The following is an 18,390-nucleotide window of genomic DNA, read 5'->3' as shown; positions in this document are numbered from 1 at the left end:
CTTGCCTCTATCTGGTCCTCCTCCAGTTAGAGCTCCTGGCTCAGTGGGGTTTATGGGTGCTCCAGGGCATCCCCCACCTTATCCCTACCCTCATTCTGCATCCGGGTTAGGTGGTAGTTTGCAGTCTCCTGGCAATTTTGGCCATTTTCAGCCATATTGGCCAGGCAGGTCTCCAGTAGGGGGCAATTCATTTCCTGGTCCTGCGGGTGTCGGAATGTTGCCTTCTCCCCAGTATTCTGGCTTCGGCCAACACTGGGGCCCCTCCCAGTCTATGGGATTTCCATACCCTGGGTATGGTCAAACCTTTCCAGGTTACACTGGTCAACCTTGGGTTTCCTCAGCTGTCTATAATCAGTCAGGTGTTGAGTTGGGTCCCCCCCCTTCTCGCTCACGCCTTGTTAAGTCTAAAAGGGTTCACCGTCCCTCGAAGACATTGGCTGAGACTCCCAGGTCATCGCTTCCCAGCAGGGTTAAGCGTAAAGTCAACTTCTCTCATCTTAGTGCTGGCCTTTCTTCTGCTTCTAAGTGTAGGAGAATGGAGGCTCCAGACCAGACTGTGTCTCGGTCAACCTCCAGTTTTGGCCAGTCTCCTCAAACTGATCTTCAGGAGACTGAGGATATGGATTTTGAGGAGTCCGAGACTGAGGATGTTGGTCAGCTGACTTTGCCTGATGATGGGGACACTCTGTCGTTGGATGCTGGGTCTGATGTGGATGCCGAGACTCGCTCATGGCTCCCATCAGTACCTACCGAGGGGTCAGATCATGAGTCTTTTCACTCTGAGGCTGATAACCCCGACTCAGATTTAGGTCTGGCTGCATCTCAGGCAGAGAGGAATCTTGATTCCTTTCGTAGCCTTCGTTTGGAGGTTGCTTCCCTTTTGGGAGTTGAATTTTGTCCCCCTCCCTCTGCTTCTAGCCTCCCAGAAAGGACTTCAACTTTAAGTGCCTTTCTTCCCTCGGAGCCAGAAGCTAAGGCATCAGGTAGGTCTTTGGCTGAAGGGACTATGGTCTCTTCAGCATTGGCCCAAATTGAAAAGGTTCTGCAGGCCAAAGGTTCTTCTAATAGGAAGCAGGATCTTTCTGGTTTGCTTCTGGGGGTTAGCGATATCGAGGGGTTTAGTCCTTCTCGATATTCTGTGCACAATTCCTCAGTTGAACCTACTCCAGCCAAGGTGGATCTTATCTTAGACCATCGCTGGCCTGGGAGATCAAATGAAATTGTTCATTTATCTCCTAAGGAGCATAGTCGCATGGAAAGACTGCTTCGTCTTGCCATTCATGTGCTGGCTTATGCAGATTCTTTTTCCTCTGCTTTGTTCGTAGCATCTTCTCATTCTGAGGAGAGCCTACCTAACAAGACTAAGCTTCTGGTTGAACTCAGCAAGGCCATGAACCGGGCCCACATGGATGGAACCGCGCTCATTTTGGCAGTTCTTGCTGATTTTGTTTTGGCCCGCCGTGCAGCAGTTCTGAAGCCCAGACTAGCTGTAGGTGAGCCATTCATTTCCGATCTCATGACTGCTCCCTTGTCTGGCTCAGAAATGTTTGGAGGTATTCTCACCTCTGTCATGGACCGAGTCAACAATGACAAGGCGGCTTCAGCTAGGCTTGAGAAGCTTAGGGCTAAGCCTAAACCTGGCCGGGTGCAGCGTCCAGGTAAGCCTAAGAGGGGTGCTCAGACAACTCAGTCTCAGACTCAGACTCAGCCTCCTGTAGCTTCGGCTGTTCGAGGTGGGCACTCTTCTCGGGGTCGGGGCAGTCAGAGTCACAGAGAGGGAAGGGGTGGAAAGAAGAATCCCAGCAAGAAGGGACAGAGTTCCTGACTCTTTCAGTCCCTCGGTTCCTCATTGTCCTCCCCATTAGACGATCCATGGTCAGGTCTCCAGCTTCCAAAGCCAGATCTGCCCGTCGGGGGTCGTCTATCCTCCTTCCTACCAGAATGGAAGGAGCTCACCAAGGACAAGTGGGCAATTTCGGTGGTTTCCGAGGGTCTAGGTATTCCTCTCTTGAAGGATCCTTCTCTGTCTGTGGACCCTATCTTCTTTCCTCCACCAGGCGATGTAGAGAAGGCTCAAGCCCTCTTAGATGAGGTCAATTCCTTGATAGCCAAGGGTGCTGTGGAGGAGCTTCCAAGGTCACTCTGGACTCCAGGCTTTTACTCCCGGATGTTTCTTGTCAAGAAGAAATCCGGGGCCTGGCGTCCAATTATAGACCTCAGTGCATTCAACAAGCATGTAGTCTCGCCACACTTCAAAATGGAGACACCTCGAAGTATCTTGACTTCGGTAGCTCCAGGTATGTGGGCGACCTCAATCGACCTCAAGGACGCTTATTTCCATATACCGATAAAGAAATCGGTCAGGAAATTCCTGAGATTCACTTCTCAGGGCAGAGTGTTCCAGTTCAAGGCCATGCCCTTCGGTCTGACCACCGCCCCTTTGGTGTTCACCAAGCTACTTCAGGTGGTTGTGGGCTATTTACACAGTCGCGGAGTAGATATCCATATTTATTTCGACGACTCCCTGATGCTGCATATAGACCCAGTCTCTCTGCGTTGCAGCACCAGGTCGGTCTTGACAACTCTTCTACGCCTAGGTTTTATCCCTTCACGGGAGAAATCCGAGGTTCTTCCATCCCAGGACTTCATTTTCCTGGGAAACCGTTTCCTTACGGATCGGGCCTCGTTCTTCTTCCTCAGTCCAAGTTCCAGAAAGCCAAGGAGTTGGTTATTCTGCTCAACAGTCTGGACTATATTCAGGTCAGGTGGTTTCTGAGGCTTCTCGGATTCCTCAATTCCCTTTCGGATGTCGTACCCCTGGGTCGGCTCCATATTCGCCCTCTTCAGATGTTTCTTCTTTCCAAATGGAAACCTGCATCCCTCGAGTGGGATGCTCGGATTCCATTGGAAGCTTCCGTCAAGGCCTCGGCCATGTGGTGGGCTTTGGAGGCCAATGTTTTGAAGGGCGTCTCTCTTCAGAGAGCGTCCCCTACAGTAACTCTGTATACGGACGCATCTATGACGGGTTGGGGTGCCTACCTCAACGGTCAGTGTCGTTCAGGGGTCTGGCAGGGGGCTCAACTCCAGGAACACATCAATGTGCTGGAGATGAGAGCAGTTCTGCTAGCCATTCAGTCCCTACAGCCTCTGCTGCAGGATCAGTCCATTTGTCTGGCTACAGACAATGCTACAGTGGTAGCTTATTTGGAGAATCAGGGGGGTACAAAGTCTCACAAGCTATGTGCCCTCACTATCAGGATTCTTCTTCTTTGTCAGGATATGGGTCTGTCCCTCTCAGTGAGGCATCTTCCAGGGCACCTGAATGTTTTAGCAGACACGCTATCCAGATCACGGAGTCCAGTTATCACAGAATGGACCCTGAACAGGTCTATATTCAGGGCCATCTGCATGGTTTGGGAGACTCCTCTTGTAGATCTGTTTGCCACAGCTCTGAATTTCCAGATTCAGACGTTCGTGTCTCCAGTTCCGGATCCTTTGGCTTGGGAAGTAGATGCTCTATCCCTGAGCTGGGAGGGTCTTCTGGCATATGCCTTCCCTCCATTCAACCTCCTGGGCAGGGTACTTCACAAGGTCAGGAATCACGATTGCTCGGTTCTCCTGATAGCACCTCTGTGGCCCAGACAGCCTTGGTTTCCGGCTCTTCTGGATTTGCTGGTAGATCTCCCCTTGGCCATTCCGGCCAGGTGGAATCTCCTCAGCCAGCCCAAATCCAGACAGTTTCACCCCAATCCGGAACACCTACACCTTCACGCGTGGAGGCTATCTCGGTCTGTCTCTTGCAGGCAGGCTTTTCTGCAGAAGTTACCGATGGCATCACAAGATCTATTCGATCTTCCTCATCTGCCATCTATGAGTCCAGATGGTCAGTCTTCTGCAGTTGGTGTATCAGCAGGAAGATTGATCCACTCGGTGCCTCTATTCAGTTAATAGCGGAGTTTTTCCTCTACCTTTTTAAGGTTAGGGAACTAGCGCCTAGCACCATTCGAGGCTATCGTTCAGCCTTAGCCAATGTATTTTCTTTTCGGGGTCGTTCAGATGTTGGAACATGTTCCACTCTCTCTAATCTCCTCAGGTCTTTTTCGTTGGAGAAGCCTAAGGTAAGAATCTTGACACCCCAGTGGGACTTGGCTTTAGTTTTGGACTCTCTTACAAGGTCTCCTTATGAGCCTTTGGCTTCTGCTTCTGTTAAGTTCCTTTCTTGGAAGACTGTTTTCCTGATTGCACTTGCCTCAGGTAGGCGGAGAAGTGAAATACATGCTCTTTCTTCTTCTCCGTCATGTCTCAGGTGGTCACGAAACTATTCCCTAGTGACCCTTCTCACTGACCCCTCCTTCTTGGCGAAAAACCAGGTTCCCAATTTTTCACCAGATCCTATTAAGATTCCTGCCTTAAAGGCTGTCTCTGGTCCCAATGATCAGGATCTGCTACTTTGTCCTTGTAGGGCTTTGAAGTTTTATCTTGATAAAACTAAGGGGGGGCGGCAGGGTCCTAGACCTCGTCTGTTCTTGTCCATCAAGGCAAAGCAGTCTGATATATCTTCTCAGACTATTTCCAGGTGGATCTGTGAAACTATTCAGAAAGCCTATGAGGGGTCTACTGCAGAGACTCGTGACAGTGTTCGGGTTAGGGCACATGAAGTTAGGGCTCTATCTGCCTCTTGGGCTTTTCTCAACGGAACCTCATATGATGAGGTCATGGCATCTGCCTTTTGGCGAGGCCGCAACACCTTTGCAGACTTCTATCTGCGGTCGCTGTCCTCCCATGCAGATGGGTTATATTCTCTGGGTCCTCTTGTCACTGCTCAGTCAGTCACTTGTCCCCCAGTCAATCCTTAGGGAGGTTCCATTGCGGTTTCTGTTTTTAAAGAGTTTTATTGTAAATATCCCAGACCCTTAAGGGGTTTTTAACTGATGTCTTTGTTGCGGTCTTTTCAAGAGGTCATTGTCCTCGGAGACTCCTCTACGGTAAGACAAATTCGCTATTATCTATATGGTGGTGAGCTATTATTGAAATAAACTTGAGGTTTTTGTAGTAAAACCAATGTTTATGATATAATACTCACCACCATATACTAGAGTTCCCACCCTCCTCCCCTCGTCTCCTCATCCAGTTTATTTGGTTGCGGAAGTGAGGTTTTGGGTCATGCGCGGTGCGTTCGTATCGGGCATTAAGGGTCCTCTCACGGGATATTTATTTTCATTTTTGTTATGCAAATTATGGGCTGCCGGAGGCGATACGCTATTATCTATATGGTGGTGAGTATTATATCATAAACATTGGTTTTACTACAAAAACCTCAAGATCATTCTATCATAAAAATGATTCACCTTATCAAACTTGTGAATCAATATGAAGTATTCTGCATAAATATGAAAATTACCAACTGCAAATAAATAGTATTTTTTGCAAAACATGCAAAATATTAGTATCCTTAGATAATTACTACACTGGGAAGTGAAAACTAACAGAATAAGAACTCCTTACATAACTCATTAACGATTAAGACATTTAGTCATGCAAGAGAGATTTTCCGAGAGGTAAAGGCAAGGTCATTGCTGCATCCCTGACCTTGACCTAGATGCGAAATTCCTATGATCTGTGGCTGTTACCAAGGTGTTACCATGGGAACTGAACATTGCACCAACGTTGACATTCTCTAAGCGAGACCCCAATGAATTCTAATTGGATCTGGTTACAATTTAACAACCATGTGGATTAAAAATGTTGCAGACATTTGATTATGCTCATGACTGGGAAAGCGATGACATCTCAGGTACCAGACAAGCCAATTGTAGCCACATCAAAGACTTCAAATCTGGTTTATTTTGGAATCTGATCATGTTACTTTCACAAATGAAGGATTTGTTATTTTTGAAACAAGAAAACTGTTTTGATGTTTCTGTGCAAATATTGGAATATATATTCATATATAAGAAGTAAATATGGTAAAAAAGCAAAGATTGACAACCAACTTACATGTAGCTTTTAACTTTTCTGTGGTCTTCACTTATGGAAGGTCAGAAAAAGGTGAAAGCTGCCTGTAAGTTAAATTGGTTTCAATCTATTTTATATATATATAATAATAATAAAAGCACAAACCATAAAATCACAAGTGCTTTCTCTTACTTTCAGAGCAAGCTCTTCAGGTGAAATTATATACATATGTAAAGAAACTGCCAAAGTCTTTGTGAAACAGCTTTTAAAAGAATTACTAGAGGAGGGAACAAGGTAGATTAACACAGGAAGGAACAAGGTAGATTAACACAGCAAGGAACAAGACAGATTAACACAGGAAGGAACAAGACAGATTAACACAGGAAGGAACAAGACAGATTGACACAGGAAGGAACCAGGCAGATTAACACAGGAAGGAACAAGACAGATTAACACAGGAAGGAACAAGACAGTTTAATACAGGAAGGAACAAGACAGATTAACACAGGAAGGAACAAGGTAGATTAACAAAGGAAGGAACAAGGTGGATTAACACAGGAAGGAACAAGACAGATTAACACAGGAAGGAACAAGACAGATTAACACAGGAAGGAACAAGGCAGATTAACACAGGAAGGAACAAGGTAGATTAACACAGCAAGGAACAAGACAGATTAACACAGCAAGGAACAAGACAGATTGACACAGGAAGGAACCAGGCAGATTAACACAGGAAGGAACAAGGTGGATTAACACAGGAAGGAACAAGACAGATTAACACAGGAAGGAACAAGGCAGATTAACACAGGAAGGAACAAGACAGATTAACAAAGGAAGGAACAAGGCAGATTAACACAGGAAGGAACAAGACAGATTAACAAAGGAAGGAACAAGACAGATTAACACAGGAAGAAACAAGGCAGATTAACACAGGAAGGAACAAGGCAGATTAACACAGGAAGGAACAAGGCAGATTAACAAAGAAAGGAACAAGGCAGATTAACAAAGAAAGGAACAAGGCAGATTAACACAGGAAGGAACCAGGTAGATTAACACAGGAAGGAACAAGGTAGATTAACACAGGAAGGAACAAGACAGATTAATACAGGAAGGAACAAGACAGATTTACACAGGAAGGAACAAGGCAGATTAACACAGGAAGGAACAAGGCAGATTAACACAGGAAGGAACAAGGCAGATTAACACAGGAAGGAACAAGGTAGATTAACACAGGAAGGAACAAGGCAGATTAACACAGGAAGATACAAGGTAGATTAACAAAGAAAGGAACAAGGTAGATTAGCAAAGAAAGGAACAAAACAGATTAACACAGGAAGGAACAAGGTAGATTAACACAGGAAGGAACAAGGTAGATTAACACAGGAAGAAACAAGGTAGATTAACACAGGAAGGAACAAGGCAGATTAACACAGGAAGGAACAAGGCAGATTAACACAGGAAGGAACAAGACAGATTAACACAGGAAGGAACAAGACAGATTAACACAGGAAGGAACAAGACAGATTAACACAGAAAGGAACAAGACAGATTAACACAGGAAGGAACAAGACAGATTAACACAGGAAGGAACAAGGTAGATTAACACAGGAAGGAACAAGACAGATTAACACAGGAAGGAACAAGGCAGATTAACACAGGAAGGAACAAGGCAGATTAACACAGGAAGGGACAAGGCAGATTAACAAAGAAAGGAACAAGGCAGATTAACACAGGAAGGAACAAGGCAGATTAACACAGGAAGGAACAAGGTAGATTAACACAGGAAGGAACAAGGCAGATTAACACAGGAAGGGACAAGGCAGATTAACACAGGAAGGGACAAGACAGATTAACACAGGAAGGGACAAGGCAGATTAACACAGGAAGGGACAAGGCAGATTAACACAGGAAGGGACAAGGCAGATTAAGAGAAAACTGATACTGATGAAAAGACAGACAAAAATACAGCTAGACAAGTTGAATGAATAGAGATTACAAAACTACAACATGATGGACAAACTCACTGATGCAGTAGTGACATAGCAATCAAGAGTGACATAGTGCTAGAAAGGGTTAATTACATCGTTTGTTTAACACACGTTTTTAAATTGATATCTATGTTTTATTCAAATATTAATTACTTTGATTGCTCTAGCTTCCACAATTTTTTTTTATGATTTTTATTTTTGATCAAAAGTAATATCAGGTGATTCCAGCATTTTTCACAATTTGAGATGGTCATGATATGGCTAATATCAGGTTGCCCGACAAAATCAGGTAAGCTGGTGGCTTTGATTCTTTTACACTCGGCACTAACATGTACAATCGTCCTTGAATATCAATGAAATGTCTCTGTAATTTCAAACATCATTGTAAAAATATTCCATTTACACTTAACGCCATCAATATAAAATCCTCATTCAGACTCCCTCTATCTAATCAACTTTCCATTATCTGCTGCTATGCATTCTGATCGAGTCCACTGAAAAAATATTATTCTAAAAAAAATACACACAGAAACCACTTAATGGACTGTGAATTTTACATCGGAATCCTGCAGAGAATTAATTTGAAATTGTATTAGAATGATGGAAAGCATCAACAAGATGAATATTTCAATATTGTTAAGCAGAGAATAACCAAAATCCAGGAAAGATTTCAACTCTACTCAGGTTCCTGAAATGGTTCTCTGTCCTGTTAAAGTCCCTGAACCTGCCCCCCATCCTGTTTGAGTTCCTGAACCTGCCCTCCATCCTGTTTGGGTTCCTGAACCTGCCCTCTGTCCTGTTCGGGCTCCTGAACCTGCCCTCTGTCCTGTTCGGGTTCCTGAACCTGCCCTCTGTCCTGTTCGAGTTCCTGAACCTGCCCTCCATCCTGTTTGGGTTCCTGAACCTGCCCTCTGTCCTGTTCGAGTTCCTGAACCTGCCCTCCATCCTGTTTGGGTTCCTGAACCTGCCCTCTGTCCTGTTCGAGTTCCTGAACCTGCCCTCCATCCTGTTTGGGTTCCTGAACCTGCCCTCCATCCTGTTTGGGTTCCTGAACCTGCCCTCTGTCCTGTTCAAGTTCCTGAACCTGCCCTCTGTCCTGTTTGGGTTCCTGAACCTGCCCTCTGTCCTGTTCGAGTTCCTGAACCTGCCCTCTGTCCTGTTCGAGTTCCTGAACCTGCCCTCTGTCCTGTTCGAGTTCCTGAACCTGCCCTCTGTCCTGTTCGAGTTCCTGAACCTGCCCTCTGTCCTGTTCAAGTTCCTGAACCTGCCCTCTGTCCTGTTCGAGTTCCTGAACCTGCCCTCTATCCTGTTCAAGTTCCTGAACCTGCCCTCTGTCCTGTTCAAGTTCCTGAACCTGCCCTCCATCCTGTTCAGGCTCCTGAACCTGTCCTCTGTCCTGTTCGGGTTCCTGAACCTGCCCTCTGTCCTGTTCGGGCTCCTGAACTAGCCCTGCTCTCCTATCTGTCCTGTTCATCCTGTTCATCCTGTTTCAGCCTCTCATCCTGCAAGAAATCACTTATTTTCCTTTACATTTCCAGCAGGACTCATCAGTTCCATCCTTTCAGACCTCTTTTCCTGTCCTTTTTCAATCCCATTAACTTTTTGTTCTGCTGCTATAATTATTCCATGTATTTCCCAATCTATTTTTCATATCTTTTTTCTCATACATCATTTCTCTTCCCTTCTTATTTTCTTGATCTCTTTTACTCATTCATTATCAATTTCCTTCTTCTTCCATATCAATTTTTTCCAACTGCTTTCCTATGCCTACAATTACCACCCTCTTTCCATTTCTCAACTCATGTCCCTGCTTTTTCATATTTAATTTCCTACTTCTTCAATCTCAATGTTTCTTTCCACTCTGTTTCCCTAACCTACAATCATATCATCTTGCAATCCTTCTACTCGTCATTGTCCTCCTCCTCCTTGTTGTCGCCATCGTCGTTGTTGTTGTTTTCCTCCTCCTCCTCCTTGTTGTCGCCATCGTCGTTGTTGTTGTTTTCCTCCTCCTCCTCCTTGTTGTCGCCGTCGTCCTCCTCTTCCTCCTCCTCCAATACCATTCTGCCTAACTTCTGACACCAGCCACTTTCTCCCTAACACAATAACCTTCAAGCACAGTGGCAGCAGGTTTAGTGAAACTGCAGGTGCCATCCTCTCAATTAACCACCAAATAACGCCTAACGAGAAATTTCTGTCATTTAATTCCCGGTAAATGTAACATGCAATGTTATTATATAAAGAACTGGAGCCCAGTCGTTCTCCGTAGCAACACATAATGCCAGAAAAAAACAACATTACACTTCTCTGGGTATCTATTTCACTCTCCACTGGCAACATTTTATGCACTTTAGTACGATTCAAGATGCATTTAAGAATAATGGTTAACAATGTTATATAAATGTCTCCTTTTGGTTATAAATACCCACTCACAGCTCTGTGTCCTTTGACCTTATGTGTTTAAAGTACGGAGAAAAAGTTCAATGGTAATTAGTTACTGAAGAAGCCGACAACATGCGTCTTATTTATCCCATAAAGGTTTGTTTCCTGTTCTAATAGCGACTATTTTCCCCGGGAAAGAATCAGAAAACGTTAAGTGTTTATATAGACAAGCATGTCTTAAAGCCTCTCGATTGCTGAACGACTGAAGGTTGTAAATGTCCAAATACAAATTACTTAACGACCTTCAATGTCTCTTATAGTTAATGAAATGTAGTAGTCACATCATTAACATATTTACTAATATTTTATTGATCCTTTCTCCCAAAATAAATTAAAATTATAGAAAAAAATTTAAATATCAAAGTTTGCTGTGTTCATCATTCCATCATTAAAGGGTACAATGATAGTCTTTTAATTGTATAGTCCACTTCAGTAGTTTAAATTATTTACAATACCTTGTCTCTATCCTTGGTGATAATTACAACAACTAGATGAATAAAACAACTGCATGGTATGTTAATGATGTAAATTACTGATAAGAGACACTGATAACTTATTCGCATACACTTGTATCTACATCCATCTACACAGGACAATAAGTTAAAGTGGATCAACCTTACTCCTCTCCTCCCCTTTTCCCTTTCCCTTTCCTCACCCCTAATTTCTTCTCCTCACCAAGCTCTCTTTCTCACCTTCCCTTTCCCCCATCTCTTCCTCTCCCCTCTTCCCTTCCTCTCCCTTCTTCCCTTTCTCCTCCCCTCCTCCATTCCCTTTCCTCTCCTTCCTCTCCCCTCATTTCTTCTCAACCTTGAGCTACCTTTCTCCCCTCCCCTCCTCCCTTTCCCCCACCTCTTCCCCTCCCTTCTCCCCTCCTGTCTTTCCCCTCCCCTCCTCCATTCCCTTCCCTCTCCTTCCCCTTATTTATTTTCCTCCTCTCATCCCTTTCTCCTCCTTCTCTGCCCTCCTTCCTCCCCCCCCCCCCCCCCCCCCCCCCCCCCCCCCCCCCCCCCTACTCCCTTCCCTCAAATTCCCTTTCGCTCTAATCTCCTTTCTTTTCCTCTTCTGCCCCCCTCCCACTCCCTTTCCCTTCCTCCCTTCCCCCATCTCTTTCCCCTCCCCTCCTCCATTCCCCCACCTCTTTCCCCTCCCCTACTCCCTACCCTTTCCCCTCTGCTCCTTCCCTCCCCTCCTCTGTCCTTTTTCCATCTCTTCTTTTTCCCATCTCCACTTTTCCCTTTCCTTCTTCCCCTTCCCTCTTTCCATCCCATCTTTCCTCCTCTCCTCTTTCCTTCCTTTCCTGCCCTTCACCTCCTCCTCTCCCCGAACTCATACACTTCTGTACTGTTTATATAAATATCAATATCATACTATTTACATGCAGCAAGGAAAAAAATGTCTAGATCTTCAATTTTCTAAATATTTTACAGGATAAAACATCATTTACATTGCATTCAAATTGAAGTGCGAGTACTGATGCAGCCCTAGATTCAAAGAGTCTTAATCACCTTGATCGATGCATTGAAATCAATGAGCTGAGCTCTTAATTAAAATTTCTGATCGTTTGTCCTAAAATTTCATTTTCCACTTGACCAACCTGCTAACAGCCAAGCCAGTTACCATAGTGTAACACATTAAGGGAATTGTCACATGGATAAATTTAATTCCTAGCCAAAGTGCTTCCAGCACATCACAGCCAAGACATCAATTTCCAGATGAATAAGAAGATGAAGAAATTGTCAAAATTACACATTCATTTTTCAACTTGTGCATACATGATGTTGAGGAGCAAATTAATTTCCAACAAGAGATCTTTGTGACTAACCAGACCAATTTTTCACTGTGATTATTAAGTTTTGGTATGATATCGCTGTCTCAATCATTCACTGGGTCATCCGTACGTGGTGCATTTCCTAAATTGATTTTCTTATGACCATGTAACCATTTTTTATTTTATTTTTGGCAATTTTTCTTGTTTAAGGCTTGACTGTTTTCGCATCAATATATCAACTTTAGAATGAAGATGGAGCGTGTATTCTGAATCAATCACACTACGAATTGCATGCTTCAATTAAACTATGACAGATATTAATTCGCTTCGTTTGAAGATAGGATTCCAATATTTCCGACATGCCAATACATGAAAATCTAGATGAACAATTTGCTAAATGTTCCAGCCTACCGGAAAATCTAGATAAAATACACCAACAAGTTTGAGCTGTTCCTTGGGGTTTTTTTTTGGTTTAAAACGATATGGCACTGAAGCAAGATGTGCACATTTCTCAATGGACACCTTATCCTCATGGCAACAAAAATCTAATTACCCAATGGCCACCAACGCTATTCCCATCGTATTTATCTTTATACAAACAACAAAGTCTCAAGTTATAGGAAAATTGCATTTATTAACACACATGATTATGAATATTTACAAAACTTATAAAATATGGCATTCTCAGGGGCTACTCTGTATGACTGTTTCAAGTGAATTGTAGTTACATGTAATTAGTGAAACAGGGCATCCATATATAACTCCAGGTGGTAATTGGGGAGGGCCCAGCAAAGACACCGACTGCTAGGAGTTATGGATACTGTATACTAATTATCCAGGCTGTAGTTGGGGAGGACCCGGCAAAAACAGCCTGTAGTGTGTTGTTCAAATTTGGAATGATGTAGGTTGTAATCGGGGAGGACCCGGCAATGACAACCTGATGCTGTTCATTAATTGATTGATAATTATGTAATAATAACCATTGAAATAGATATATATGCAATCATAATACAATTATATAATTTTTGAATTCCAAGAGTGAATTAAATGTCTGAATTGGGGTAACAATTCAGTACACTGAATTGATGGCCTAATGGCCTTATAATTACAAACAATCATCCAGGTAGCCCATTATTGACTAAAAGAAACAAGAAAAACTTAATTGAAGATCTTTAACATAGAATTTGAAAATAATATGAATTACAGAGAACATTTACCAATGCAATAGATACACATTATAAATCACATAATGTGAGCCATGTACTAGAAGAAAACTATAAAGAACAATGTTTCAATACATATATTGGAATAAACATAATTAAAAGCTTAACTCTAAATCTTGTGTCTGATGCATACATGTATATACATAATAGTAGACTTTCCCTTAAACGCCATATGGGATATAGCAGATGGTGCACTATAAATTGTAACAATGCATGCTCTATGACTGAAGAAAAACCTCTAGTATCTATAAATGATAGACTTAACCATCCCAATAACATACAATATAAGAATCATATAAAGAACAGAAAATAAAATTGGCGGAAGGAGGGGGTGGCGGCGGGCTGATAAAAACCACCTCAATAGAATTCTGTCAAACCCTCCAAAAAATTTTTGATACTGATTCTTAGCGTCCCTAATCTCAATGACCATTGGTCAATTAAACACGATGACCATTGGTCAATTAGTCACGTGACCTCTGTACCTAATTAGTATTCTGACCTCATCCTTAACCTATGTCAGCTGTCTGTCTAATTCTTATCTTACCAGTAAATCTATACCCTTGTTCCCTCTGGTATCAGACCCCATGCCCCTTATAAACATTTAAACTACCAAATGAATCCTTATAAAACAATCAACCTACATATACAGAAATGAGATTGACAAGTTAAAGTTATTTGTATAAACTTGAATTTAATACTTAAATTCATATTATATTTGGAGTGTTCTGTAGAAACACACATTTTTTGGAAGGAAAAGTAGTGATTTATGTTAGGATGAAGCAGGTTGCAGCATTAGACTCTATTGGGGATTCAACATCCATCTGATGAATTACACATCTTGTCCCTTTTTACGTCATTTTCACTTAAAATACTGATGTAAAAGATCTGTCAATATTTTTTAGTGCACGGCTCAAGAAACACTTGGATGTTTTGAGTAGAGTACATGCAAAGAATATAATTTCATGAGAATTAATCTCCTTTTGCAGCATAGAATTGAGAAGTTTTCCACTTACCATACCCGGTCACGCAGTCCTATATCAATTCTCATGCGATAAACTAATAGTTCTCATTCGCCAGAATGACACTGTACACAGCAGATAACCTATGATAATACCAGCTCACAATCAATCACCTCCTTATTGAGATCTTTGGTGAACTGCAACAGGAAGTCAGTCAAACTGTGGACATCCTCTTTGGTTGTATTGAGAGACTTATAATAATCAAGTACTAATCAGTGTAAAACCGACACATTCAATTTTGTTAGTTAAATAAACATGTTGAATATTTCAAAATATGCCAAAAGCATTTTTAAGTACATGCAAACCTGCTTGGAAAGACATCTAAAGGATGATATATGGCCTTTATAGATAGGTGGTCTCTATGGACAGGCGACTGTTATAGATAGGTGGTCTCTATGGACAGGCGACTGTTATAGATAGGTGGTCTCTATGGACAGGCGACTGTTATAGATAGGTGGTCTCTATGGACAGGCGACTGTTATAGATAGGTGGTCTCTATGGACAGGCGACTGTTATAGATAGGTGGTCTCTATGGACAGGCGACTGTTATAGATAGGTGGTCTCTATGGACAGGCGACTGTTATAGATAGGTGGTCTCTATGGACAGGCGACTGTTATAGATAGGTGGTCTCTATGGACAGGTGACAGCTATAGATTGGTGGTCTCTATGGACAGGTGACTGTTATGGATATGTCTTTATTGATATACATAGACAAGTCGTCTTTATAGGTAGGTGGTCTCTATGGACAGGTGACTGTTATAAATATGTCTTTATTGATATACATAGACAAGTGGTCTTTATAGGTAGGTGGTCTCTATGGACAGGTGACTGTTATAAATATGTCTTTATTGGTGATATACATAGACAAGTGGTCTTTATAGACATTCGGTCCTGTTGGACAGGTTGTCTTTTTAACCAGATGGTTTATATGGACAAAAGATCTTTACAGAGAAATTTGTATAAGAAAAGTGGTATTTACAGACAGGATTTTTGTTGACAAGTGGTCCCTAAAGACAGGAATTCTATGGGCATGTGGTTTTTATAGACAGGGTTTCTAAAGACAAGTGGTCTTTACAGACAGATGGTTTATATGGACAAGTGGTCTTTAATGAGTTTGTATGGGAAAATGATTTATATAGACAGGTAGTCTGTTTAGACAAGTCTCATTATACAAATGGCATTTACTGGCCATATCTTGATAAAACAGGTGCTTTATATGGTGACATGCTCTTTAAGACAGGTGTTTTGTATGGTGACATGCTCTTTAAGACAGGTGTTTTATATGGTGACATGCTCTTTAAGACAGGTGTTTTGTATGGTGACATGCTCTTTAAGACAGGTGCTTTATATGGTGACATGCTCTTTAAGACAGGTGCTTTATATGGTGACATGCTCTTTAAGACAGGTGTTTTATATGGTGACATGCTCTTTAAGACAGGTGTTTTATATGGTGATATGCTCTTTAAGACAGGTGCTTTGTATGGTGACATGCTCTTTAAGACAGGTGTTTTGTATGGTGACATGCTCTTTAAGACCGGTGTTTATATGGTGACATGCTCTTTAAGACAGGTGTTTTGTATGGTGACATGCTCTTTAAGACAGGTGCTTTGTATGGTGATATGCTCTTTAAGACAGGTGCTTTGTATGGTGACATGCTCTTTAAGACAGGTGTTTTATATGGTGACATGCTCTTTAAGACAGGTGTTTTATATGGTGACATGCTCTTTAAGACAGGTGTTTTGTATGGTGACATGCTCTTTAAGACAGGTGCTTAATTGTCAAGACAATTAGCCTTTATGAACAACTGACTTTTACAGATAGGTTGTCTTATAAATAGAATTAATTTTCAAATGTCATTATGGACAGGTGGTCGTTATTTACAGATGGCCACTATAGCTCATGTAACTACATTGTAGATGTATCAGAGCAGTCTGACCAATATGAACATCCAGTCCCCACTCCAAGACCCATGACTTGTAAAGTACTCTATACCAACATCACAGCAACCATATCACAATCGCTGTCAGTACACATTAAGATGTCAGTCATTGTAGATATTAGAATTGTTGGTTTATGACCTCTTTCTGTGACCTTGACCTTGGGGTGACAGGCCTATAATTGATACATTATATTCTGTTTAGTTTGTGATTCAGCCATCTATGAAATGTTGTCAAAATATTCATACAGCCACCATGTTACTGCATGGGAGAATATCGGAAGGGTTTGACCTTTGACCCTTTCCCTTTACCATGACTTTGACCTTCATCAGATCTGAGAATGGTACGGAAAACATTACCAAAATGGGAAACATCAGCTAACAATAATTATTTATATCGAATCAGAAACTTAGAGAGTAGACATTTCTATCATCTTGTCCTGTCAAGATCAAAGGGAAAAACAAGAATGAAATTCTCTATTTTATCTGCCTTCAAAATTACTCAACCCAAAACTTAATATATAGCCTCATTCTATTACATATTATAAAACTTACTGCAATGGATCTTCTTTATGTTTTAAATCTAGAATAATGTCTATCCCTGAAACAAGAGAAATTGAGCTACAAGATTCCCCACCTTCTAGTCAGTGACATCGACTTTAAGGAGCTGAAATAAAAAAGTATGTGTCTACACCAGACATCTCTATATAGCAACACCTTTGTTGTATGGGTCCATTAGTGCAGCTAGATTTATAGACTTCAACTTAGTAATGATCAAAGGTCAGTGAGGTCAAGTCTGGATGTCTTGCGCTCCCCATGGCTTCCTGTTCCAAAGGTTGTTTGGTCATCTCCAGACCTAAGTATAACATGCGAAAAAGACCAACAATCTGATAGAGTTTAAGTTCACACCCGCTTGGTCCTTAAATTCTATTTTGTCTGAAATCATCAAGAATTAAAACAAATTGCTTCCTTGTTGCCTTGATTGAGATTTATATCCAAGAGGACGATTCAACCAGGAAGTTTCAATGTATATTGGAAGGAATGTTAATCAGAGACAGTGTCCATGTATATAGAGTGGGGCCCTCTGGAGGTAGTCTCTACAATGGCAATGAAAGAGGCCATTGTGGTATCACTAGACAGTGTCCAACTGTCCATGGTAAAGGAATGAATTAAGAGGTGATTTTTCTAAATAATGTCCATTGGTAGGGATAAAAAGGTGGTCTCTTTAGACAGAGTCCATTTGTCCATTGTAGGAATAAATTAGGAGGTGATTTTTCTAAACAATGTCCATTGTTAGTAATAAAAGGAGTGGTATCTCCAGACAGTGTCCAACTGTCCATTGTAAGAATACAAGAGATGATCTCTTTAGACAGTATCAATGGCAGCAATAAAAATGGACATCTCCCTAGACAATGTCTGTGGTAACAATAAAAGAATTGGTTCTTCCAAACAGTGTCCATGGCAGAATAAAAAAGGTGTGGTCTCTCTAGACAGTGTTCATGGCAGAAATGTAAGGGGTGATCTTTCCCATCGGTGTCCAATGCAGAAATAATGATGGTCTCTCTAGACAGTGTCCATGGCAACCATAAATATGTTGCTCTCCAAACATCTACAGTCCACAATAAAAGATCTGTAGGTATTAATGATATATTATTAGATATCTTAATATTATGTCACAATTCTTAAGACAAGTGCTATAAATTAACAGATAATTAAAACGTTTAAAATTTGAAATTAATTTTTTTTTTTTTAAATACAGAATCCTCTCCTTTATGCACAGAAGTTATCTCCACTACACAACTGTAATGTAAAGCACACATACATATAACCAAGCTGGATAATTACCGGTATCTGAAGAATTTGAATGCACTTTAAAAACTGAACTTAAAATAGAAATATCGGAATTCTGTCAAGATGGTCTCGGTCTGTTGAGCTAATGGCACCACATACTGCAGCCCAGAAAACATGAGAAATGGCTATCGGAACAGAGCACACCTCGGCTAGAAACTCCACACACTGAAGGATCGGCTAGAAACTCCATACACTGAAGGATCGCTAACA

The 18,390-nt window shown here is 41.8% G+C and overlaps 2 protein-coding genes across 2 annotated transcripts; one reads left to right on the top strand and one right to left on the bottom strand.

Annotated features, from left to right (window-relative positions):
* Positions 1-2,864: 2,864 nt before the first annotated feature.
* On the top strand, positions 2,865-4,856 carry LOC117331168. The gene has a single exon (XM_033889766.1). The coding sequence runs from the start codon at positions 2,865-2,867 to the stop codon at positions 4,854-4,856; it is 1,992 nt and encodes a 663-aa protein (XP_033745657.1).
* A 3,796-nt stretch (positions 4,857-8,652) lies between these two features.
* Positions 8,653-9,426, bottom strand: LOC117331167 (involucrin-like). The gene has a single exon (XM_033889765.1). It carries the CDS (start codon positions 9,424-9,426, stop codon positions 8,653-8,655), a length of 774 nt encoding a protein of 257 aa, XP_033745656.1.
* Between the last annotated feature and the right edge of the window lie 8,964 nt (positions 9,427-18,390).

This window comes from Pecten maximus, chromosome 7 (genome assembly GCF_902652985.1).
Source record: "Pecten maximus chromosome 7, xPecMax1.1, whole genome shotgun sequence".
Lineage (NCBI taxonomy): Eukaryota > Metazoa > Mollusca > Bivalvia > Pectinida > Pectinidae > Pecten > Pecten maximus.
The sequence above is the reverse complement of the archived record's forward strand: the minus strand, read 5'-3'. Positions and strand labels throughout refer to the sequence as shown.

Coding starts and splice junctions, on each gene's coding strand:
- LOC117331168 (XM_033889766.1), top strand. CDS start 2,865: ATGGAAACCTGCATCCCTCGAGTGGGATGCTCGGATTCCATTGGAAGC.
- LOC117331167 (XM_033889765.1), bottom strand. CDS start 9,426: ATGAACAGGATGAACAGGACAGATAGGAGAGCAGGGCTAGTTCAGGAG.